The 24,721-nt window shown below is 39.9% G+C and overlaps 1 protein-coding gene across 2 annotated transcripts; it reads right to left on the bottom strand.

Moving 5' to 3' along the window:
* Positions 1-204: 204 nt before the first annotated feature.
* CTR9 (CTR9 homolog, Paf1/RNA polymerase II complex component) lies at positions 205-24,707 on the bottom strand. Of its 2 annotated transcripts, XM_030831392.3 has the most exons (25): positions 24,467-24,707; positions 22,832-22,930; positions 20,868-21,107; positions 20,237-20,354; positions 19,673-19,762; positions 18,461-18,609; positions 17,230-17,337; positions 14,245-14,352; positions 13,901-14,137; positions 13,584-13,673; positions 13,341-13,469; positions 13,047-13,230; positions 11,652-11,740; positions 10,955-11,140; positions 10,780-10,867; positions 10,489-10,637; positions 8,331-8,447; positions 8,043-8,188; positions 7,059-7,130; positions 6,026-6,161; positions 5,728-5,874; positions 4,969-5,126; positions 3,813-3,909; positions 3,474-3,586; positions 205-1,299 (listed from the first exon to the last, which is right to left on the bottom strand). In XM_030831392.3, the coding sequence occupies exons 1-25, from the start codon at positions 24,509-24,511 to the stop codon at positions 864-866; spliced, it is 3,531 nt and encodes a 1,176-aa protein (XP_030687252.1). In that variant the 5' UTR covers positions 24,512-24,707; the 3' UTR covers positions 205-863. The 2 variants fall into 2 exon arrangements, with proteins under 2 accessions (XP_030687252.1, XP_030687251.1); XM_030831391.3 differs by having other exon boundaries at positions 13,341-13,673.
* Between the last annotated feature and the right edge of the window lie 14 nt (positions 24,708-24,721).

Consider the following 24,721-nt stretch of genomic DNA (forward strand, 5'->3'; position numbering starts at 1 on the left):
ACTGATTCACTTTGTTATAAAGCAGAAACTAACACAACATTGTAAAGCAATTATAATCCAATAAAGATGTTAAAAAAATGAATTACAAAACTTTTGAGTAAACAACCTCCAGCTTAGCTCAGTTTCTTCCAAATATTTGCATATTTTTATAGATGCTAAATTTTCATATACAGATGTACTGAGCAAAAAAAAAATGACACAAAGTTACACATAAAAGTTGGTAAAAGAATTTTATTATGTGGCTTAGGTAGGTCTTCGCATACTACTAACAGAAAAGCATTTTTCCACATCTTACTCAACCTAACAAATGATATATTTGTCGTTTTATCTACATGGCTGCAGTATTACACTATTGAAGAAAACCTTCCTTTCATTTGTACTTTGGTGCAATTATACAGTAGATACGTCTTCCTCCAGAAAATAAAAATATTCCTGATCTAAACTTGAAATGGAACAAAGACATTAATACCAAGTTCCTCACACCACTTGGTAAAAGATTGCAATAGAAGTCCTAATAATATGCTGCTTAACACACAAAGAAGATGAGACATCTGCCACAGTTTCAGTCAAATCTCGGGAGGAATGGTTCAGCATGTGGGTTTATCTTCCTGGGGTTTTCACATATGATAGGTGGAACTGTACCATAATAAAGAATAGTCACCTTTTTCTCAAGAGACTCAAATATTGGACTCTCGCAAGGGAAACATCTTTTGGGACATAGTAACGTACAAATGGATAGGAGAAAAAAATTGCCTTAAGAAAAATCCACCACTGTTTGACCAAACACCTGAAATGTTTTTATCACAGCTTTCATATATTAAAAAAGTTTCCTGCGGAGATGAAGCTTATTCATGAAATAAAGCCTAGTCGCTATCATCTGAACCACGTTCTGAGCCCTGATCCGAGGCCTCGTTGTTGGATCCCTCGGGTTCGGATTCATTGCCGGAGCCTCTGCCGGAGCCTCGGCCGGACCCCTCGTTGTCAGATGCTCTCTCGGAGTAGTGGTCCGACTCGGCGCTGGGGGACGCGGGCTGAGAGTCCATCTCAGAGCCCCCCGAGCGGCTCCGCCCGGACTGCAGGGATTCGTTGTCAGACTGTTCGGAGCCCGAGGGCCTGCGATTTCTGGTCGGCTGGTCGCTGTCTGAGTCCTCATCTGAGTGCTGCCTCCGGGGCCGCCGGGGGCTGCCGGCCTCGCTGCCGGACTTGTTCTGGTTCTCGTCGGAGTCGCTCTCCTCCGAGGAGGCGCCCGTCTTCCGCCGCTGGCCCTCGTCGGAGTCGCTGTCGCTGTTGCGGGGATGTCTGGCAAAGACAAACGCTCGTTAGACCAGGGTTCTGGCCAAGGGAGCCTCGACAAACCGGGGATGCGCTTGAAAAAAGAAGGGCATTTGATGTCTTGACCGGATCGCTGTTGACACAGGTGTTCGTTTTGTGATATCCTTTGGTGTGCTTTTTTGTAAATGTGATAGGGTTATTAAGAGAGGATTAAAAAGTTAAAAAGAATAAGGCACTTTAGCTCTGAGACAGAACATAGACAGTGAAGGGTGACCGCACTGGTCATCCCAGGCACCCTTCATCAGAATGAAGCATTTCTCAATTTCGTACGTAAAATTATGAAAAGGAAGGGATACATTTATTTATCTTTATAAACCAATACACAGCGGCAGAGGTGCAACCTGGGACCTCACTGGGCTGCAGAGACTCTGAAGAATGCACTCTGTCCCAAGGCTGGCTGGGAGGGAAGCTCCTCTGCGCCACTGCCATCTGTGCTAGAAGATCGCTGAGGAGCAAAGTCACCCTTTCTGTCCCAGGATCTGCTTCTGCTCCGGTGCCCTCCGCCACGACTAGACCTACTCAACATAGGAAGCTGGGGCTAAATAAAAAGGTTCTGCAGCTTGTTTGTGTACTTTTGCCAGAGTTCCCCCTCTACTTATCAGATGTTAAGGGCAGGGGACCTGTGCTAATGCTTGGGGGTGCAGTGGCACCCAGGGAATTTTGGCTTCTTGGAGGGAAGAACATTCCCTTCACCACTGTCACAACTGCTCCCCCACCAGAGCTGTGGAGAGGAGCACATGCTTCTCCTCGGGCATATTCGTTAGTTTTGGTTTTCATAACAGATATTCCAAGAAAGGAATATTAAATCCTACAGGGTCAGTCTAAGAAGGGTGAGGGAGGTGAAACATACTACTCTCCCTAGAAATGAAAACATCCCTGTAGACCGAAGAAAGGCTCTTTGTGCTTACATCTGAAAGAAGAAACCTAGACACACATCACATAACTCATTCTGTATACACGCTACGGGCCAGTGGGCCCCGGGATCTAATTCACTCCATTCCATCTGGCCAAATAAGCAAACACTTCATGAAGGTCTAACCATCACTCTGTAATCAGTGGACCAGGGTAACACTGTGGGCAAGGGTGAAACAGTGTTTTAGGGAAAAGCAATCCAAATCTGTGTCAACCAGCATCTTCAGAGAAAAAGGGAACTGCAGATCTTTACAGACGCTTTACCCTACCAGACCAGCCCTGCACCAGGACCCTTAGCCCCTTCGACATGCTAACCTCTCACCCCTGCCTCACCTCTAACCAACCAAGACTCTCTCTTCCTTTTATTTTTTAAAAAATTCTTATTATTTTTATTTTTTATTGAAGTACAGTTGATTAGGACTCTCTATTCTTCTTCTAAGACTTAAACAGCCTTTCTTCCACAAAAAAACACCTCAGTAGTTCCCCCCACTACCTAAACTCCAGATTACATGTGGTCACTGAAGAGCAATAAATGCAAAATATAAGTGATAACACTTTTCCCACTATAATGTAGTTTTGGTTTATTTGTCATTCTCCACTGTCTCGAAAGTACAAATTCCCTGGGGGCAGGGTCGATGTCTTTATCCTCTGCATCCCCAGCTCTCAGCTTGCTATCTCATAGCATGGATGTTCAAATGTCTGTTGAATGGATGAATGAAATGATGGCCGTCAGAAGAACCCAGCATAGTATGGTATTAAGAGCCTTAGTCTAGGAATCCAAATGCAGAGCTTGAGGGGCAAGTTCAGTACAAGTAAAACAGAATATTGTTTCACCAAGTAGGCTGTGAGCTAGCGGAGTCTACGATAAGCCCTCCATAGAGCAGGCAGTGCTGAGTCATCCCTGCCTGACAAGGGAGGAAATGGTCAAGAAAGTCCCTTTCTCCCTGTGACCAAGATCAGGCTACTCTTAATACTTTAAGCCAGTCAATGGCAGTGTAGCAAAATGATAGAAAATTTCAGCTAATATTCACGAAGAAATGAGATTTCAAAATAGGTTTCCTTCTTTAAGGGACAAACATTTAGTAGGACAAAATGACAAGACTGGAATGAGATGTGTGCTCAGGCTTCTTCCTGCTCTAAGATTCTAAGAAGCTGCAGAGATGACGCTTTGGCACAGTGACCACTCTTGGTTATCCTTCACTAGGAGAACATAAGTGAAAAATTCCTACCCTTCATCAGCAATTTTCAGTTTATCTTCATCAGATGAATCGTCACTTGATGATATTATGGCTTTGGATTTTATTTTTCCCTTCATTGAAGGAGGCAGACGTTCTGGCTTGGGCTGAAGAAAGAAGATCAAACGTAATAGATTAGTCAAGACTCTTTATGTTAGGATGTCTTGTTAAATTGGGTTTGCACTGCAGTGATACTGATACAATCAAACTGCAACCAACAAACTTCAAAAACAAGTGTCTGTGCTTGAAGACACTGCAGGGGAAGAATGTATTCTAGAGTACCGCAGTCTTTGATGCCTACTGGGGATGAAAACCACAGAGCTGGACACTTACTGCCTTCTTCTTCTCTGCTTTTGGTAGACGGCGCTTTTTCGATTTGGGGCCATTTTCTGTTTCATCTTCATCAGATCCTTCATCTCCCTTCGGAGGTCTAAAATAGTGAACACCAAGAGAAAGTTTGTCAAGGTTCACTCGTGCCTATAAAACCCAAGACTTCTGTGCCATTCAAACAGTATTAGTCATTTTGAACACCCTTCTTTACAGGGGCTGGCCTCGAGCAGACTTTACACCCCTCAAGGGCAGAGACCACAACTTACTCTTGCTGCACATGGCTCGGGAGTCTGCAAAAACTGAATTTATGCCATGTCTGCTGACTAACTGAGTCACTTTTAAGCCCTCTTACTAATCTAAGATAAGCGTGAATCTTGCCCTTGGTGAGTGACAGAAGATGTGAGAAAAGACCCAGGCTCCAGACTCAACCTCCTTCCCCTCCTCTTTCTTCCCTTCCAACTACTCATCCCAGGCCTGCTAATATCCAGCCACAGCTTCAATTCCACAGGTCTGAATGAATTCCACAAGCAGAGCCAGACACGGGTTGGAAAGAACAGGTCTAGCTAACACTGGAGGTTCCCGGACACAGAAGCACCATGAGAGGAACAGACAGCTTAGGGGCACTTCCAGGTGAGAGGGGGGCAGGGCACCACTTATCCTAACAGCGGATGGCACTAGGAGGATTAAAAGGCCCTTCTTTCACATAAATTCACATTTTATACATCCTGTAAAACCAGGAGGTGGGCCATCGCTACTTTACAGAGAGGAAACTGAAGCTCAGTGGCTTTTCTAAGATTTCAAAGATGGACAGTCAGTGTGGACACACTAACGTTTCTCATCCTAAACTGCATAGATTTTCCAATAAATATTGCAATTTTCAGTCATAAGAAAGGCAATTATTGACTGACTCGGAGCACTCAGAAGGAAAGCTGTGGACATGTGTGGAGACTCCAAGCACGCCGGGAATTTGGTAGTGGGGTCCATTTTAGGATTAAAGTAGGAAATGGGGGAATGAAAGGCTTCCCTGTCTGGGGGGATCAAGTGATAAAAAGGTGTTCACAGATTCTAAACCTAAGATTCAGAAGGTGAAAGGTCTTTTGCCACTTTCATGAGGTGGTTTAAAACCCAGGTGATTTAAAAGGTTATTCCATGACACTACCTTCTCCTCTTCTTCTTCTTTCTCTCGCCACCCTCCTCCTCCTCGCCTTCTTGCTCACTACCACTGCCCTTCCTTCTCTTCTTCTTTTTGGATATAGGCAGGTCATCATCGGTGTCATCGTTGACAAACTCATCAAACTCTCCTCCTTTCTTGGACCGCTGAAACCCAAACAAGACCACGGTCATTGCTTTCCTGGCTGGTGGAATGTGGGTGGAATGCTAAGGTATGAAAGAGGCCACTTCCCATCAGTCCTCTAAGTCAGAGGTCTCCGACCCCTGGGCCATGGCCCGGTACTGGTCCGTGGCCTGTTAGGAACCGGGCCGCAGAGCAGGAGGTGAGCGGCGGGCGAGCGAGCGAAGCTTCATCTGCCGCTCCCCACTGCTCCCCATCGCTCCCCCCAACCCCTCCCCACTGCCACCATCCATGGAAAAATTGTCTTCCACGAAACCGGTCCCTGCTGCCAAAAAGGTTGGGGACCGCTGCTCTAAGTCACGTGGAAGAAGCGCATGGTGAGGCCCATACTTTAAAAACTTCTAATTGGGATGAATGCCTCAAATAGCAAAAATCATCAACTACAAAGTTGCTACAAGGTAAACTGTACTCAGCTAACAGTGAAATGCATTTCTAAATACTGGACACCATTTAAAGCAGTCTCTGTTGCAAAACTAACTTTTAGCAAAGGAGGAAGCCAAAGCTCAGGACTAAGGACTGAGTGAATTTAACCAATTAGCTTCGTTTCTAACTGGAGTCATATCTTACCCGTCCACCACTGCCACCTCTTTTCTTTTCTTTTGTTGCTTCAGTCTCTCCAGTAAACATAAGAATATTTTTGGTCTTCTCTACGTACTGGGCCCGCTGTTCCAAAAGTTTCTTTTGCTCTTCTTTTTCTCTGAGACGTTTCTCTTCCTATGAGGAAAAAGAGTAGGAAAAAACCTCATCACAATGTTCTTATGACAGAAAAAAATCATGGCTATCATCAGAAGAACTTCTTTTTTAACATACAAAGTGTATGTATGTACACCTTTAATTCTAGTATAACTGCAAACACAATACATACCTGTTCTTTGAGAAGTTTCTGCCTTAACAGTTCTTTCTCTTGTTCTTGTTTGGCCCGCAATTCCCTTTCTTCTTCGTCCTGTTTGCGCGCCCTGGCCACGTGGTACTGGGCCTGGCTCAGTAAGTCAGAGCATTGCCTAGAACAATCCAAATTTAGAGAAATATGTATGTAGCTAATATACTTTTTATTAAAAAACTCAGAGCATCTGTATTCCTTACACACATTTAAAAGTTTGAAGCAGGATCATTAGGTGATACCTATGGGAAGTCTTTTTTTTTTTTTTTAATTCTTCAGCCCTTTTATTTTTTTTAATTTTTATTTTATCTTATTTTTTTGGCTGCTTTGGGTCTTCGTTGCTGCGCGCAGGCTTTCTCTAGTTGTGGCGAGCAGGGGCTACTATTCGTTGTGGTGCGCGGGTTTCTCATTGCAGTGGTTTCTCTTGTGGAACATGGGCTCTAGGCACGTGGGCTTCAGTAGCTGTGGCATGTGGGCTCAGTAGTTGTGGCACACGGGCTCAGTAGTTGTGGCACACGGGCTTAGTTGCTCCGCGGCATGTGGGATCTTCCCAGACCAGGGATCGAACCTGTGTCCCCTGCACTGGCAGGCGGATTCTTAACTGCTGCACCACCAGGGAGTCTTAGTTAGGAAAATTAACTTAGTTTCTCAGAAGCCAATACTGTCAACTATGTTAAGTTTGCAAATTATAACCGTCCTCCCAAAGCACAGCTAAAAAGATTCCCGACACTATCTTTACATGTGACAGATTCAGGAATCGTGTCTTGATTCTGACTACATAGCTGACATTAGTGAAATAGAAAAGTATTTTCCCATACAACTTAAGTACTTGAACTTTGCCATATTCCCTGAAAGGACCCTTAGGAAAAAGCCTTGGTCCAGGTTGGAGTGTCCCAGAGAGGAGTGTGAAAGACTGACCTCTGGAAGGTCAGAAACCCATTCACTACTGTGTCACTCTCCCAGTCCACACTGCTATCACTGCCTCACCCAGAGTCACCTTCCATAAATAGTACATTACCTGGCTTCTGTAGCAGCAAGGGCCAAATCAAATCTCATTTTATCTCCAACTTTACTCAAGTAACTGAAATATCTAAATAGAATGAGAAAATAAAATACTTTACTTAAAAAAAAATTAATGAAATACACCCTTTAGATTTTTAATCTGTTCTTAAAAAAACAGTCTGAGAGGAGGCTTACATACTGATTGAAACTTAATGAATACTTAATACTTAAATGAATGTATTCATGAAGGGCTGTTATCTCAATAGGAAAAATATATATACAACTCACTTAAAAAAAGACTCTCATCAATATACCACTCAATATTAGTAAGTTCTTGATGATAAAGTTAACGGTATCAGTAAATTCACAAACCACCAAAAATCAATTCCAGCAATGAATATTTACTAAACACCAAATTTACTAAATATGTCAGCATGGAGGTTAGGAGGCTTAAGCCATGAAAGCACTTACAATCTACTAGACAAGGCAAAGAATAATTAAACAAGAATTCAAATAAGGCTGGACAAAACCTGAAGAGATGTCAGGTTTTAATTTTACCATACACTGAATTACTAAATAAGTACTGTAAGGTTACATAAATTTTGAGCTGAGCTGAATAAATTTATTCAATATTTAAGAGGAAAGGTCTTAATCTCAGCTTAAGTAAAACTAATATCACATAAAAAGTCACTAGTATAACAAGTAAAACCAGCGTAAGTGGAGTCTAAAAATTTCTAGTGTGTAAAATACTGGGTCATATTATTGACAGGTCAATGAAAAATCTAGGGCAAGTTTGCAAAGCCAGCCAGCCAGTTCTAGGGGTCGGACTACATGATCCAATTCTATCAGGATCCTGGCTACGGTTGGGTGCCACCTGGCGGAAGCAGTCTGCTTTGGCTTAAAAATCGCTGGAATGATTCTAATAGAGAATGATTCTCTTTTGAGCCACGTGGGTTTAAAGAAACAAAGCATTTCAAAGGTTGTTCCTACAAAATCTTACCTGTGTGCAAGCTCCAGTTCTTTCACAGCATTGAGTACTTCCTTCAGATTACTCTTTTCATCTTTCAGGACAGAGGTAGCTAATCTTTGCAGGACCAAGGCCACATTAAACATAAGAACTGTATCACTGGGTGCCACGTGTCTAGCCTATAAACAAAAACAAAGCAAATCTTTCATATGGTATAATGACATGAAAAGGATTTTAGTCAAATAGAGTGTTAGGTGTGTAAGCATGCGTAAAACAGGATAAAAAATACAATGCAGCATAGAATTGAGTTCTCTTTTTTACCTTCAGCAGAGTCTGTTTGCATTCCTGTAACTTGCCACACTTGAAGAGAGCCCGGGCCAAATAGAGCACAACTTCAGTGTTCTGGTGCTTATAGAACTTTCTGAGGCAGTTTTCATACTACAATAAAAGAAAACGTTAATTAAAACACAACAAGGATTAAATGATATTGTCATTTTGTGACAAAATTTCAAGCGATTTTAAAGCTATGTGAAAAGGTATTTTGTCTTTTGAATGGTTAATTTCAGAGACTAATTTGAGAACGATATTTTACACTCACCAGCATACATTTTTCACAACATAAAAACCTGGCAAGAAAAATTACATACTAGAAATAGTTTTTCCATTTGAAATTTCGACCAACACTGAAAGGTTAAACAGATTGGAAGGTCTTTTTTTTGTATCTTCAGCAATACTATCTAGAACAGGCTCACTGACAACTTATTAGAAGTCATACACCTGGCTCCTAAGGTGCTCTACCACCTTTCTTTAGGACTGGTGGAAACTACTGGCAATGAGAATGATAAATCTCACTGTTCTTGCTGTTAATTTCTTAGTAAAACCAATATAGCAATACTGGTATTAATTTTGCTGTGAACATATCACTTTCTGACCATGGAACACATCTTATCATAGGTAAGTTCTTTTTTGTGGAAGATGGTTAGACGGTTTTTCCCTGAATATCCCTAGAAATTAATTTGCAGATCAAGAAGGCCCACCTCCAAAAACACAACCTCTGAGACTACCATATGCAATCTGGGTTCTGTAAGTCCCTGTGACCAGAACCTTTCCAATATTCTGAATACAATAATACCCATCCTTTTTAGAAAAATGGTTAACCACTTCCCAGAACCTATCTTCTTTTTTTTAAAAAAATAAATTTATTTATTTTTGGCTGCGCTGGGTCTTCCTTGCTGCACGTGGGCTTTCTCTAGTTGTAGCAAGAGGGGGCAACTCTTGGTTGCAGTGCGCGGGCTTCTCATTGTGGTGGCTTCTCTTGTTGTGGAGCGTGGGCTCTAGGCATGCAGGCTTCAGTAGTTGTGGCTCGCGGGCTCTAGGGTGCAGGCTCAGTAGTTGTGGCTCACAGGCTTAGTTGCTCCGCGGTGTGTGGGATCTTCTCAGACCAGGGCTCGAACCAGTGTTCCCTGAATTGGCAGGCAGATTCTTAACCACTGCGCCACCAGGGAAGTCCAGAGCCTGTCTTCTAACTTTGGTCAGAAACCTGTTTTTTCTGACCATAATAATTCCCCCATAAGAGCATTTTTACTTTTTACTATGCAAAAGATGCTAAGCATGACTCTTTTACTTCAAGTTCAAGTAATCAACAAATATGAAAAGCATAATAAAATTCTATAGCCATAGGCTCTCCTGGTGGTGCAGTGGTTAAGAATCCGCCTGCCAATTCAGGGGACACGGGTTCGAGCTCGGATCCGGGAAGATTCCACATGCCACGGAGCAACTGAGCCCGTGCACCACAACTACTGAGCCCACATGCCACAGCTACTGAAGCCCACACGCCTAGAGCCCGTGCTCTGCAACAAGAGAAGCCACTGCAACGAGAAGCCCACACACTGCAATGAAGAGTAGCCTCCGCTTGCCGCAACTAGAGAAAGCCTGCGCACAGCAACAAAGACCCAATGCAGCCAAAAATAAATAAATTAAAAAAAATAATTCTATGACCATGAAAACTTATCCCCATGGAGTTTCATTTTAAGTGTAATTTAACCCTCCTGAAACTCAGTTCTCTCATCTGAGAAGTAAGAGGGTAAAACAAGCAAACGGATATTAAATCCCACTAACTTCTGGGTACTTACTGCTATGCGAGGCAAACTAGTGCCAAGTACGGTGCCAAGTATTTTTCATTCTGGATGCTCAAAAAATTCTATGAGATTAAGGTACAATTATTTCTGTTTTATAGATATGAAAACTGGCTCAGAGAAGATGTCCTTTGTCCAAGACATGCAATTAGAGGTGGAACCAGGACTCACATCTCTGTCTGGACACCAAAGACTGGCCTTAACCATATATAATTATAAGCCTCTGAATAGACACAGTGTCGTAAGAGATAGCACCCAGCTCCAAGGCAGGACCAGAATGGTTAAGGAAACAAGTGCTCGACAATGAACACAAAATAAAAATATCTTGAAAACTAAGACATTACCATCTGAACGGCGCTGATATATTGCTTTTGTTCCACATAGATGTGTGCTAGGTTCAACCACACATCACTGATATCTGCCGTTGCTTCTCTTACTTGGGCAAATACATCACGAGCTTCACGGAAATATCCTTTGTGGGCCAAAACAGCTCCTAAAGTTATAAAAAGGTTCACAGAATTAGAATTTTCTAATTGTAGCCAGAAAAACAACTAGAGAGAAATTCTGATCTGCAAACATCCCTCCAAAAGCATTCATTTCACAAATTATTATGGATATCCAAACTGTATAACTACCTATGCCATTAGCAGCATACAGATTCTTTGCATCATTTCTGAGTACTTGTTTGTAGATGGCCAGAGCACGATCTTGATGACGCTTTTCCTATAAAAAGATACAAACATTATAAAAAAATTCAAACAAGAATCAAATAAGTATCAATTTTGTTTTAAAGAGATGAAAAAAGATTACCTTTTCTCTGTCTCGGGTGGGCTGATGCAAAGTTTGGAGCCAGACGTTGCCAAGGGCTAGCATAGAATAAGTGTCACTCTGAGTAGCTGGTTGTTTTAATATCCTCTCGAATTTCTTCTGGCCTGGACCCCATTCTTGTTTTGCCAAATGAAGATTACCAATCAAAGACCAAGCATCCGGATGGTCCTAAAAACACACATATAAAAAGAAGCAAAATCTGTAATTTGGATTCAGAGAGATCAATCATCTTTCCACAACAGCTGATTACTGGAGAGGTTTACAAGCTACATTTACAACAGTGTTTTTCAAACTGAGAGTTGAGATGGATCAGTGACTTGTAACATCAATTTAGTGTTTAGTTATCACCATAAGAAATGCAACAGAATGGAATACAGTAAAAATGTCAATGTACTGCCTATGGAAAGAGCACAAAATGATTTGTAAAACTTTGATTTCAGTTGTCTGTATACACATATGTGTATGTACTAGGCTGTAGTGTGAAATCTATTTCTTACCGTGGGCCACAATCAAAACGTTTAGATGACTTCTATACCCTTTAGTATCTTTAACAAGTAAATGAAAAAAACAGGGAGATGCCAAGTCTAGAAATATGATAGCCATTAAAAGGAAAAATTGATTTACTGGGGGGAAATGGTGAAATAATTATTTTTCAAATTTAAGAGTTAATATTACCAACCTGATTAATCTGAAGAGCTTCCTTAAACCAATCTGAAGCCTCATAAAAATTTCCTTTATCTCTAGCCATGGCTCCTAGGCGCAGATAGCCTGAAAATATACAAGTTTTCATGTTTAAAATATTAGCTATAAAGTAGAATCATAATTTTAAAGTCATACTTTTGAAACAATTGTTTTTCATTAATACATTAATAATGAACAGAAAAGTCCCACAGGTGAAACTATATCAAGCATCAATATAGCTAATTAATAACCTAATAAATTGAAGAGCAACTCTGCCACCATCAAGTCTTCCTGTTTGAAATCTCAGATTATCTCTTCCACTCTATTCCCCAGGCTAGCACCCTGGACCAAGTCATCATCTCAAGTTAAGTTATTTTAAAAGCTTAGCATTGTTCTGTTTCCAATTTCTCTCTGATGCACGGCACTGTGCTTGGCATATGGCACTACAGTGAAAGCACAGACTACTAGGGATTACTAGTTAGAAAACCTGGGCTCTAACTGCGGCTCTTCCACTTAAATAAAAAAAGTGCCATACGAATGTTGTTATTTTCTCCAAAAAATGTCACTCTCTCCAGGAAACAACAATGGCTTACTACTGCCTATCAACTCAGTTCAAATTTAGCCTGACATTCAACTAAAATCTTATTTATTTTAAATCACTTTTGCATCCATAACAGTACGACAGGGGCCAAATTGCTAGCCCCTAATTTGACCAGAGTCAAAACCTCATAGCTTTAGGTTCTTTTAAGGGAAGTACAGCATATAAAATATTTTTAGTTAAAAACCTACCAAATTTCACATTGTCTAGGTTGTAAAAACTCAAGGTAGGACATTTTTAGTAATAATTATTTCCAGGAAAAGCACTGTTCTTTCTATTATAAACATTGCAAAATGTTTATATGAATTCAAAGCAGGACCCATCATAAAGATAAACCCATCACCAAATATGCCAAGGAGTTGTTAAAAGCCTAATAAAGGTAGCTGACCCACTGAAGATGGCCTAGTCTATAAAATATGGTCCAACTGGTTTTTAGTTGTTTCTTTTTGTTTCTAGCATAAATTTAACTGAAGCTGCATCTTTTTTTCTTTTTTTTTTTTAAGGCCACAAATTTGCCTTGAAGAAAAGGGGGCAGGCATATAACCTTCAAAACTGTTTAACTTTTTTTTTTGGTCGCACCGCAGCTGCACTGCGGGGCTTACAGAATCTTAGTTCCCTGACCAGGGATCGAATCCGGGCTCCCTGTAGTGGAAGCATGGAGTTCTAACCACTGGACCGCAAGGGAATTTCCTAAAACTGTTTACTACTGGTTCTAAGAAAGATTTTTTTCAGGCTAAATTTTTTGCTGCTGTTGTGGACATTTTAATACACACAAAAAAAGTTTAAAATTCCTACAGTCAACATAATTAGGATGTTCCCGTAAGATGTTTTTATATAGTTTTTCTGCTTCATGGAATTCACACATCGCCTCATACAGCCTGGCTAAATTGTATGATGTTGTAACAGAAATGGCATTGTAATAATGTTCATCATGCTCAGCTTCTGCCTTTGCACGATCCAATGATGCCAAAAAGTATTTCTAGGAGAAAGAAAAGAAAATTACATTGTTAAAAGACTTGGTTGATACATAGGAAAAAGTGTGCATTGAACTTGATAGTATAAAAGAAGGGAATATTTCTACGTTCCTACCTTTGCCTCTCCCAGATTTCCAAGCCTGAAATGGAGGGCACCCACGTTATTCAGAATCTCTGGGGGGACATCGGCCTGCACTTTCTCCTGAAGGATCCGTGTCGCTGTTCCATAGGCTGACAGGGCACCCTGTATTTTCATGGTGGACAGAATACAGTGTAAGTGAAAATGAGAGGAAGAGAAACACTGTATTAGGCTTACCAAAAACACATCAGGTAGCAGACGGAAAACATGGCTAAATACCTGTATATCGGTCTGTTCTAAGATTTGTGCCAACTCAATCCAAGCTTCAACGTCATCAGGATACTGTTCTGTGACCTTCTTCAAATGGCCCTGGGATGAAAGAGATCATTAAGCTAAAGCATTCCAACTCTAGGGTATGACATTCAAACGTGGTGGCTACTCTACCCTGTTTGATAAGTCAAATGTTAGTTCGACTACAACAAACTCAGCTAACAGAACTGTGTCCATCATATTTCTACCAGCAATAACAAGACATGAGGAATGCGCATCTAGAGATAGCTAACAGAAAATAAAATTTTTAGATTTTTAAAACATACCTTGGCGATATCTCGTTTTTCTTGGTCTTCTGAGGCGGCATATAGAGAGCCAAGAATTTTCATAGTCTCATAATTATTAGGATAAGCTTTCAAGACTTTCTCAAAGCACTGAGATGCATTCTCTTTGTCACCTCGATAAATGTACATTTGTCCCAAACCAAAAAAAGGCAGCACAAAAGAGGATGAGGCAAACTGTGTGGCTTGATAGTAGTACTGGAAAGCTTGGTCATAATCTTCCTAAAAAATGAAATAAAACAAGGCCAACAATATGTACAAAAGTTTTTAAATGATTTGGAAAACCATTAAAGAATTAGATATTTAGAGAGGGTGTAAAGTTAACTTACCTGGACGTGGAATGATCTAGCCAACTGATAGCAACTTTCTGCTTGCATGGCCTCCACTTCTGTATTATGGAATGCATGGAGAGCCAAGTGCTGGACTTTACTGTAATCCTGAACAAGGAAGATCCAAAACTCAACTGAGTGAACCCAAACAACTCTACCAGTCTCAGTCATAAGGCTTCCCCAAATTTCACTTTTAAAATTTGTTCATTGAATGAACAATAGCAGCACTGTATCCAGAATTACAAATCATCTTCCTCATTCCCCTTGCTGATAAATTCAGGGAAGATGGGAACTAACAGTTGTACAGTACTTAACATTTCCCCAGTACTATTACTTCATTTAATCCCCACAACAATCCTTTGAGGCATTAGTCCCTATTTCTGTGATGAGAAAACCCAAGAGAGGTTAAGTCCTTTATTAACAGTAATGGAAGCAGTTACAATTTATTGAGAACTATTATATCCAAAGCCCTCTGCTAGGTATAATACTTATATTAGTTCTAAGCTTAATCAACCTCCCTGTAAAGTGTGTCATTATTACCATTTTATTGATGGGAAAATAGACACTTAAAGAAGTAAAGTTTGTTATCTAAGGTGAAAAGCCAGAATCTCGATTTAGTGGGTTGTTTTTTTTCTGACTCCAAGGCTATGTTCTATCACATGAGGGTAGCAAGTGCCAGCACCTGGACTTGTACTCAGCTCTATTTGAATGCATGGGTCATGACCTTTCTATTAGGCCTGACTTTCCTTTGGATTAGTCTCCCAAGTGTCTCAAAGTCAGAGTTCATACATCAGGGGTAGAAACAACTTTCCAGTTTTAATAGGAATGTGTTTTATTCATTTGACTAGAAATCTGGTCTGAAGTAGAGTTTTTGTTTGGTCAATGACCACTTTCGACATTTTTTTTTTTTAACATTAGAAATAATAATGGGATTGCAGCTTTTATCAGGAACTGAGTGCTTCACATTAGATAAGTATTTAATATGCATATTACATTTAATCCTAACTACCATCCCATATATCCTATACAGTAGGTATTATTACTATTTATAAGTGAGGCAATTAAAGTTTAGGGAAATTATTAGTTTATTTGTGCAAAGCAACAGAACTATATACAATGGTGATGCCAGAATTTGAACCAAGTGATTCAAACTCCACACTTTTAATTACATGACACAGCCTTCTGGCTTAATTTATATACTGTTCACTGGAATGAGCGTATGGAAATACCCTGCCTACCTTCTAGGGCTGTTGTAATGACAAACTGAGAAAACATATGTAAACATGCTCTGTAAACCTTAAAGACATATATCCAGTGCAAGATGACCTCATGACACCTGGCACAGTGCTGATCACAGATCAGGTGTTCAGTAACACCCAAATATACTGGCTTGATTTACATATTTCACCTACGTAATCTTTTCTTTTTTTTTTTTTTTTGCGGTACGCGGGCCTCTCACTGCTGTGGCCTCTCCCATCGTGGAGCACAGGCTCCGGACGTGCAGGCTCAGCGGCCATGGCCCACGGGCCCAGCCGCTCAGCATGTGGGATCCTCCCAGACCGGGGCACGATCCCGCGTCCCCTGGATCGGCAGGCGGACTCTCAACCACTGCGCCACCAGGGAAGTCCATCACCTATGTAATCTTTAAGGTTCTGAATATACTGATTGTTCTCAGTAGAAGCAAGTCTTTATCTTCTGCAGTGGAAGGGTGACTAGCATTGAAAATTAAAAACTGAATTATTTTCATTTGGTTCAAGGAAGCTGTCCCAACTGCTGTGAGCACTGACTACTAGATATGCCCTCAAATATTTAGAATCATCCATCCTCTGTTTTTGTGCTGTTGCTGTTTTTCCAGTAAAAACCAAACTAACTTGTGTAGCTGTTTTATCTTAAACAGTAACACTTCATTTACATATGAGATACATTTCCATCCTCTCCTTAAGTAGTTGCCTTTTAGTACTAGAACAGCTATAGCATAAAGCTTAATTAATAATTCATTATGAAAGGGGGGTATGCTTCTACAGCCAGAGAGAGTAAAGCATCATGGTGAATAGCTGTGTGACCTCAGGCTATTAACTCTTGCTTCCATACATCCACAAAATGAGGAAAATATTACCTACCACATAGGACTATTTTGAATATCATATAAATTCATAGCACGCACTATTAACAGTACTTGGCATTTTACAAGCATACGATGCATATTAATAGCAACAATAACAGCAACATAGCATCTATTACTAATAAGGATTGATGCAGTTTTGTGAACTCTTACCTAAACTGCTATTTAATTAAAGTTCTGGGTATAATTTAGTACCTGGTTTAAAAATGACTGATTAAACTCATGCTTACTAACTATATAAAAACTCTTTTAGTATTTGAGAAACCTAGAATGCCACTGCTTCTACAGAGTTAGTGGCAACTTAAAAAATTACATCATGATCAACATGTGAAAATAAACAAGCAAAAATTTCACCATGATACACTCTTACTAAACTACTAAGACCATTTCATAGATCTGTGCCTGTCTTCTTTCAGCTACCTAGTGACCTTCTTCTAAAAACATAGTTCAAGAGCTCTCTCATTCTTGGTGATGAAAACTCTCCTTAATCACTTCCTCTTTCATTTCTTTACCACAGCAGAGCAGAGACCTTTATTTTTACATTTACATTTGTTCCCATATCTGTGTTTTCTATGAAATGACTCCTTGAGTGCAGAAACCACATCTTACTGAACTTCACATCCCTATCGCAATGTTGGGTACAGTATACAGGGTCAATAATTATTAAATGAATGAATGAATGAATGAACAAACATACCCAGATACTAATTAGTATTCCCAGATACTAATCCAAACTCTAACTTGAAAAAAAACTCTTGATTCAAATTTCTTTCCAAGTTAAAAAGATAAAGTATCACCTGCAGTACAGAAAAACAAAAATCAGGATTTAAAATTAAACAACTTTAATAAATGATTTCTCCTACCTTTTTGAAGAAAAAGTGATTTGCCAAGTGGTTCAATACCATAGGGTTGCTAGGATCAATAGTATAGGCTCTGGAAAGAAGTTGGACACCATTTTTGATGGAATCAGCCTAAAAGAAAAACAATGATGGCAGGGTTGAGTGAAATATTACTTAAATAGCACTTTTTCAAAGTTTCCTTTATAGTTGAAGAAATAAGATTATACAAATCTAAGTTCAGATAGCAAAATATAGCTCTTGTTTTAGTTAACTTTCATCAGGGATTAAAAAATTTCCAACAGTGATGGTGAGAATGAAAATTGGCATAGCCACTGTGGGAAACAGTATGAAGGTTTCTCAAAAAACTAAAAACAGAACTACCATATGACCCAGCAATTCCACTCCTGGGTATATATCTGAAAAAAACAAAAACACTAATTCGAAATGATACATGCACCCCAAAGTTCATAGCAAGATATGGAAACTGCCAAGATAATGGAAACAACCTAAGTATCCATTAACAGAAGAATAGATAAAGAAGATATGGTATATATATATATATATATATATATATATATATATAAAATGGAATACTACTCAGCCATAAAAAAGAATGAAATTTTGCCATTTGCAGCAACATGGATGGACCTGGAAGGCATTACGCTAACTGAAGTAAGTCAGAGAAAGATATATAATGTATGATATCACTTATATGTGGAATCTAAAAAATACAACAAACTAGTGAATATAACAAAAAAGAAGTAGCTTCACAGATATAGAGAACAAACTACTCGTTACCAGTGGGGGGAAGCGGGGAGGGGCAATACAGGGGTGGGAAAGTGGGAGGTACAAACTACTGGTGTAAGATAGGCTCAAGGATGTACTGTACAACATGGGGAATATAGGTAAGATTTTGTAATAACTGCAAATGGAAAGTAATCTTTAAAAATTAAAGAAAAAATAATAAAAATAAATTCAAATAGTGAGGTAAACTTTTAGAATTTAGCTTTCTTAACAAACTTAACTGCAGAAACACTGCCACTGGAAAGCATTTCCTGCCCTTTGAAATTGGGTGCATGTAGTAAATATACTTGATATCACTGTCCTAAATGATTTACTGCTAAGGCAAATAACAGAAAAGACTCCAAAAGATTGCATTTTTTAACAGCTCTGTTGAGATATAATTCAATATATAATTCAATACTACTCACCTGACAAATCAGTCAGGAACTAGACAGTTTTTTCACTCACATACCTCTTTATTGTTGAGTTCTAGAACAGCCAGTCCCACCAATGCTCCCACACATTTGGAATTGAGTTCCAGGGCTCTGCTGAATGCCAGACGAGCCTTCTCCAATTTGTTAAGTTTCACAAAGCAATGGCCCATTCCTAAACGAACTTCCGCTACAAAAATAAAATCAAGTCATTCAGTCTGTCAAACTAGGGCATTTTTAGGATTAAAATTTTTTTAAATGCTTAAACATTCTCTATTTACAAGTTGCAAAATCGCAGAATTAACTTCAGTATAACTACACTATAAAATCTTCGGGTGTATCACAAACTTGGTTTCACTGGAGGTCAGAGCATACCACTCTCCCCTTACACCTCCCAACACTTACCCCCTCATCAAGGATACCTTTCTCACCATAGAACAGAACACCTATAATAGTGGTATTTTTCTTGTCTTCCAATGCTCCTGGCTACACTGCACCTTCAGTATCTAATTTTTAAAGAGCAATTTTTAAACAGAGAACAAAAAGCTTCATTAAGGTCTTAAATATAGTGACTGACTACATGCACATCTGCAGAGCTATGCTTATAAATGCTTCCCAATTCCAAAGCCATGCCAAAACACAACCATGTTTCTAAGGATAACCTCTCCACTGCTCACTAGTTCCTACCCCTTCTCATCTAAGGACACTGCTCCTGCAACCCTGCCCTATTTTTCCCACATCATCAAATTTTCCCTCTCAACTAGATCATTCTCATCCATATACATTCTCGCATCTTAAAAAAATCCCCTCTTGATTCCATTTCCCTTTCCAGTTGTCAACTCATTCCTACTCTTCCCTAGATAGTAAAACTCCTTGAGAGATCTACATTTGCTGCCTCCCAATTCCCTTCCTTCCCTTTTCTCTTTTGACTCCACCCTAATGAGTATCTCACCTCCACCATTCCAGTAAAACTGCTTTATCAAGGTCACTAATGATTTGTATGCTGCCAAATCCAATGATCAACTTTCATTCCCTATTTTACTTGGCCTAACAACAGAATTTGACACTGACACCCTCTCCTTCTGGAAACATTTTACATTTGACTTCAAAATTTGCTAAATGAATGAGATTTTGGAAAGAAAACTAGTATAGGGCAAAAAGATTATATTATGATCTACTATGCAGCTTTTGAATCAAATACCAATATTTTAAGTTGGATCATACACAGCCTAGACTTACAGTTTTTCTCTTACCTGGACATCCTGGGTTAGTTCGCAAGGCTTTCTTATAGTAAGCGAGAGCTCCTCTGTAATCCTTCTTGTTGAATGAAATGCAAGCTTTACCTGTAATGATTTTTAAAAATAAACATGCACTTATTAAAGAACACAAGTCTCATATGCTCTCTACTAACTCACCTAAATCAAATATATCTCTCAGTAACAAACACTTGAAAACAGCAAAAATGATTTCATATCTAAACTTGTTTTCCATGAGGGTATATTAATCTATGCCTATAAATAGAACGGTACTATATTATGTTAAATGTTATAAAATAATTAAAGTAGCTTAGAGTTGTCCAAATAGATTGTTTATTGACGCTTTAGAAGTGTATAACAAATTATGCTTAACTGGTATACATCTTATTTCTGTAATTTCAACAGAAATAATGATCTATTGTAATAGTTTTATTTTTAATAAGGTAAAGCTCTTCTACTTTGCCGCCCAGCCCAGTTACTAAGGAGTCATCAACAAAGAAATACATTCTAGGCACAGATGAAAAATATAGATTCCTAAGATGGTTGCCAAAAGTGACTTACCAAGAAGGGCTGGAATATTATTTGGAGACTGGTTGAGTACGAAATGAAACTGTGCATCAGCCTGATCCATTTTGTCACCTTCAAGTAGGCAGAAGCAGGCTCTTCCCAACAAATGGTTCTGAAAAAGTAATGCATCATCTTAGACTTGACTTTATCCGGGACTAACCACAATTTAACACAAATGTGTAACATGAAAATAAAAACCATATAGGAAGGAAGCAGATCATCACACAAATTCCTTTATCACTGTAATGTGTTTAAACTACCAGTAAGCAATTCTTAATTGCAAATTGAGGAACTATCCCAAAATGCAAGTTGTCTGTGCCAGGAACGATGACAAAAAGAAAAGTTCAAACTCCTTAAAATACGCTTGAAGTTCACCTGAGGATGTTGGAATTACCAACTCAACATGTGGTTAAGTTTCACATGCTAAATTTGCCCATATTACTTCAACAGTATCAGGACCAAAGAAATTTCCATTCTATTAAGGAACCCTTCTTTTTGACTATTCTTATCAACTATGTTATTTTAAGAAAAACTGAAAGAAAATCTGTTGCCTATTACACACATTTTACTTTCATGCGGTATTTTTTTCCCTTTCATAAATTCAAAGATATCTGATTTAATTTACCTGATCATACATAATAATTTTATCTGCCATCGTATACAATAGGGTTGCCTGTGTAATAAGATCTTTCTTGTTGTCCTTATTCTTCTCCTTCCGAGCCTGTTGTACATAATAGGCTGCCAATGTATCCAAGCAAGTCATCTGGTCTTTTTCATGGTCTCTATAGTCCAAATTGCCATCTATACGCGCTGCTTCCAACAACTTTACAAACTCTTCTGTTTTTCCTTGCTTGTAGTATTCCAGCTATAAGGTAAAGAATCAAACTAGAATTACTGGAGGATATGTCAATACAAAAAGTTGTACACAAATGTTTATAGCAGCTTTATGTGTAATAGCCCTGAACTGGAAACAACTAAATTGTTGAGCAAAAGGTGAATGGACAAACTGTGGTCTATCTGTATAACGGCTACTGCTCGGCAGTAAAAAGGAGCTATTGGGTACATGCTACAACATGGATAAATCTCAAACTAATCTTTAGTGACAAAAAGCAGATCAGGGGTTGCCTGGGCACTGTGGAGGGGCAAGGGAGAGGTGGGAGGAAAGTTTTAGGGGTGATAGATATATTCATTATCTTGATTGTGGTGATGATTTCACAGGTGTACATATATGCTAAAAATTCTCAAATGGTACATATGAAATATATGCAGTTTACTATAGATGAATTATACCTAATAAAGCTGTTTAAAAAATTATAATCACTACAAATGCTTCCATCTTCTTACCTAGCAATAGCTGATTTCAAACTAAATCAGAGCCCAAGAGAGAAAGCAATAGTGAGAGGGTATAAAGAATTCCAAACAGAAAACTTGGGTTCCAGTTATAGATCCATCAAAAATTGTCTGTGACTTTGGGTCTGCTGAATAACTTCCCTGGGTATCTGTTTCATTCATTAATAATAAAAGGAATAGCCACCATTTATTAACCCCTTACTGTAGGCCACAAACAATGCCAGGAGCTTCATATACATTATCTCTAATCTGTACAACCACCCTTAAGGTGAGTGCTAACAACCCCCTATTTTAGATGAGGAAATAGGCTCAGAATGTAGATCATTTGTCTAGTTAGTAGCCGAGTTGGAATTTGAACAAAGGACTCTCTAATCCCAAAGCCTACATTCTTTCTAGTGTAACAACCTACAGCCCACAATGCTTTATGAATTTATTTTACTACAGGTTCCATGCTAACCCTCCAAGACTTCAATTTTCATGTAAGTGCTGTTAAAGGAGGCATTTGTACTAAAAAAATACTAAGTTCCCTTCTGGTTTTAAAAAATATGTGACAAGCATTAATGTCTTGTTCTCCAAAGACCAGGAAAACTTAGCACTTCAAGTCAGGAGGGCACTGCTTGTCACTGAAAGTATCTCTCTGTAAATCCATACTTAAGAAACTCTTTAAGAGTTAGCCTTAAAAAAAAAAAACAAAAAAACAGACTTAGGCTTGAGCACTGGACACAAGCCCGATTCCAGATCTACTTCTCTGACTCTTCAAGGTCAGAGGCCTCCTGTATATCTTTATGTGAAAGGGACCTGTGACAAACTTGCTTAGGAATAATGATCAAAGTATTCACTGTATTTTATTCATAATCATTTACTATAATGTTCCCACAAAAAAGAAACATCATTATGCAGCTGGTGCTGGGGAGGGTAGAGGGTGTTAGATTGTTTAAATTGTGGCACCTCGTTTTTTCTGTTTATCTACAAACCATAAGCCAGTCTTCACTGAGTAATCACTAAATAATCAAATGCTCAATATAGAGTACTCTTTAACTTAAATGAATTCTGCTTTCACCAACATATACTAATTTACCAGAGGCCAACACATCACTTAGTAAACTTGCCTTTAATACAATTAACTTCCATATACATGGTACTATCATTCACCCAAGCTGGCTATTACTGTAACTGAAAACAGAACCACGTATTTTTTCCAGTCAACATATAAAAAATATTTGTTACATGAATACTCACCGCCAAAGCAATCCATATGTGCAATTGTGTGTGTTCCTGTTTCAGAATACTGATAACTTCATCTCCCTCCGGTAACTGATCGAAGTCAAGTTCAATGACCTAAAATACAAAATGTAGGTTTTAACTCTTATTTTTCTTTTTAAAATTCACATTTCTTCTTTGACTGCTGCTTTCCTAAAGATACATCAGTATGGTTATACATAGGATTTGTGTTCACTTTCAATAGGGCTGAACAAGCATACGTTAAGAAACGTTTAAGGAGCATATGACAAATACGTTATATGGTAATATTAAAGCATAGCAAACAAACCCTGATATTTGTCCTCAAATCACTAGAACTATAAAATGCTACAAAAGCTTTTCTTACTGAAAAAACTAAAAGGAAGCCCTGCGTAACGTATAATGCAGGTAAAGTACAGATAAACACCCCAGAGACTCAGGCCACAGACTCTGAGACTCGGTCTGACAACTTTTTTTTTTTTTTGGCTGCATTGGGTCTTTTGTTGCTGCACGCGGCCTTTCCCTAGATGTGGGGAACGGGGTCTACTCTTCATTGCGGTGTGCGTGGGCTTCTCCTTGCGGTGGCTTCTCTTGTGCCTAGAGCACAGGCTCTAGGCATGCGGGCTTCAGAAGCTGTGGCTCGCGGTCTCTAGAGCGCAGGCTCAGTAGTTGTGGCGCACGGGCTTAGTTGCTCCACAGCATGTGGGATCTTCCTGGACCAGGGCTTGAACCCGTGTCCCCTGCACTGGCAGACGGATTCTTAACCACTGTGCCACCAGGGAAGTCCTGGTCTGACAACTTGAGAAGCACAGTCCTAGAGGCAATGCAAAGTTGAGTGCCACCGTACACACTAATCATGGAAGCATCATTTGTGTCACACACACTCCTGAATGTGGCACAAAAATAACAGTAGGAAAATGTTCTGGAATTAGATAGTGGTGATGGTTACACTACTAAAAACCACTGGATTTTACAGTAAGTGAAACATATCTCAATATTGTACCTCAATCAAAAGTAAGAGTATGAGATATCGAATAAGACAACATCAATTCTGAGGACTTTACTCAGACAAGCCACAGGCCACCCATAAAAGAGGCGACAGGAAGGGAAATGGGGTTAATTCTATCAGCACACTGCAGCGGCTATTATCTTGGGGTCTCTGTTTCGTTGATGGAGCCTTGTGTGGCAGATGTGGTGCACCATGATACTCGAGTTTCTAAGGGAGGAAGGGCGACATCCTATATATTCCCAGGGAGAGACACTTAGTTTGAGTAGCAGAGAGAACACAGTGACATCTGCGCCCACCTCTGCGATCTATGAGGTGCCTTACATTTTATCAGGCACTGTCACACCCCTGCGCTCCTGAATTAGGAAAAGAGCAGAGTACTGTCAAATACGGACAGGTTGGTGGGGAACTTTCAAGAACTCCTTCTCGGGGTGGCTTCGAGGTTGCGCGGACCTGATGTTCCCAGCCTGGGAGGGCGCTGGGGCTGGGGAAAGACGTGATAGGAGCTTCGGCCGGGTAGCTGGATCTGGGGAGAGGGTGCTCTCGCTTCGGAAACGAAGTCGAGAGAAAGGGGGAGGGGGAGATCTCCAAGTTCAAGGTCCCCACCCTCCCCCATTCTCTACACTTACCTCGTCAGTGTCCCGGAGGGGAATCTCAATGGAGCCCCGCGACATGACGAGATCAGAAGGCGAGCGGGCGTTCGGCCCCGCCGCTCCGCAGCTGGTGCTCCTGGCTTCTGGCTCGTCCAGAGGCTAGCGGCGGCTCGGGCTCCGGCCGTGACTGCCGCCCCGCGGCGCAGCCGAAGCTCGGGCTTCTCCTTCCCGTCAGCAGCTCAAACAACGAACAGCAGACTGCGACCGGCGACTTCCGGCAGCCCCGCCCCC

The sequence above is a fragment of the Globicephala melas genome, chromosome 8 (assembly GCF_963455315.2).
Source record: "Globicephala melas chromosome 8, mGloMel1.2, whole genome shotgun sequence".
NCBI classification, from domain to species: domain Eukaryota; kingdom Metazoa; phylum Chordata; class Mammalia; order Artiodactyla; family Delphinidae; genus Globicephala; species Globicephala melas.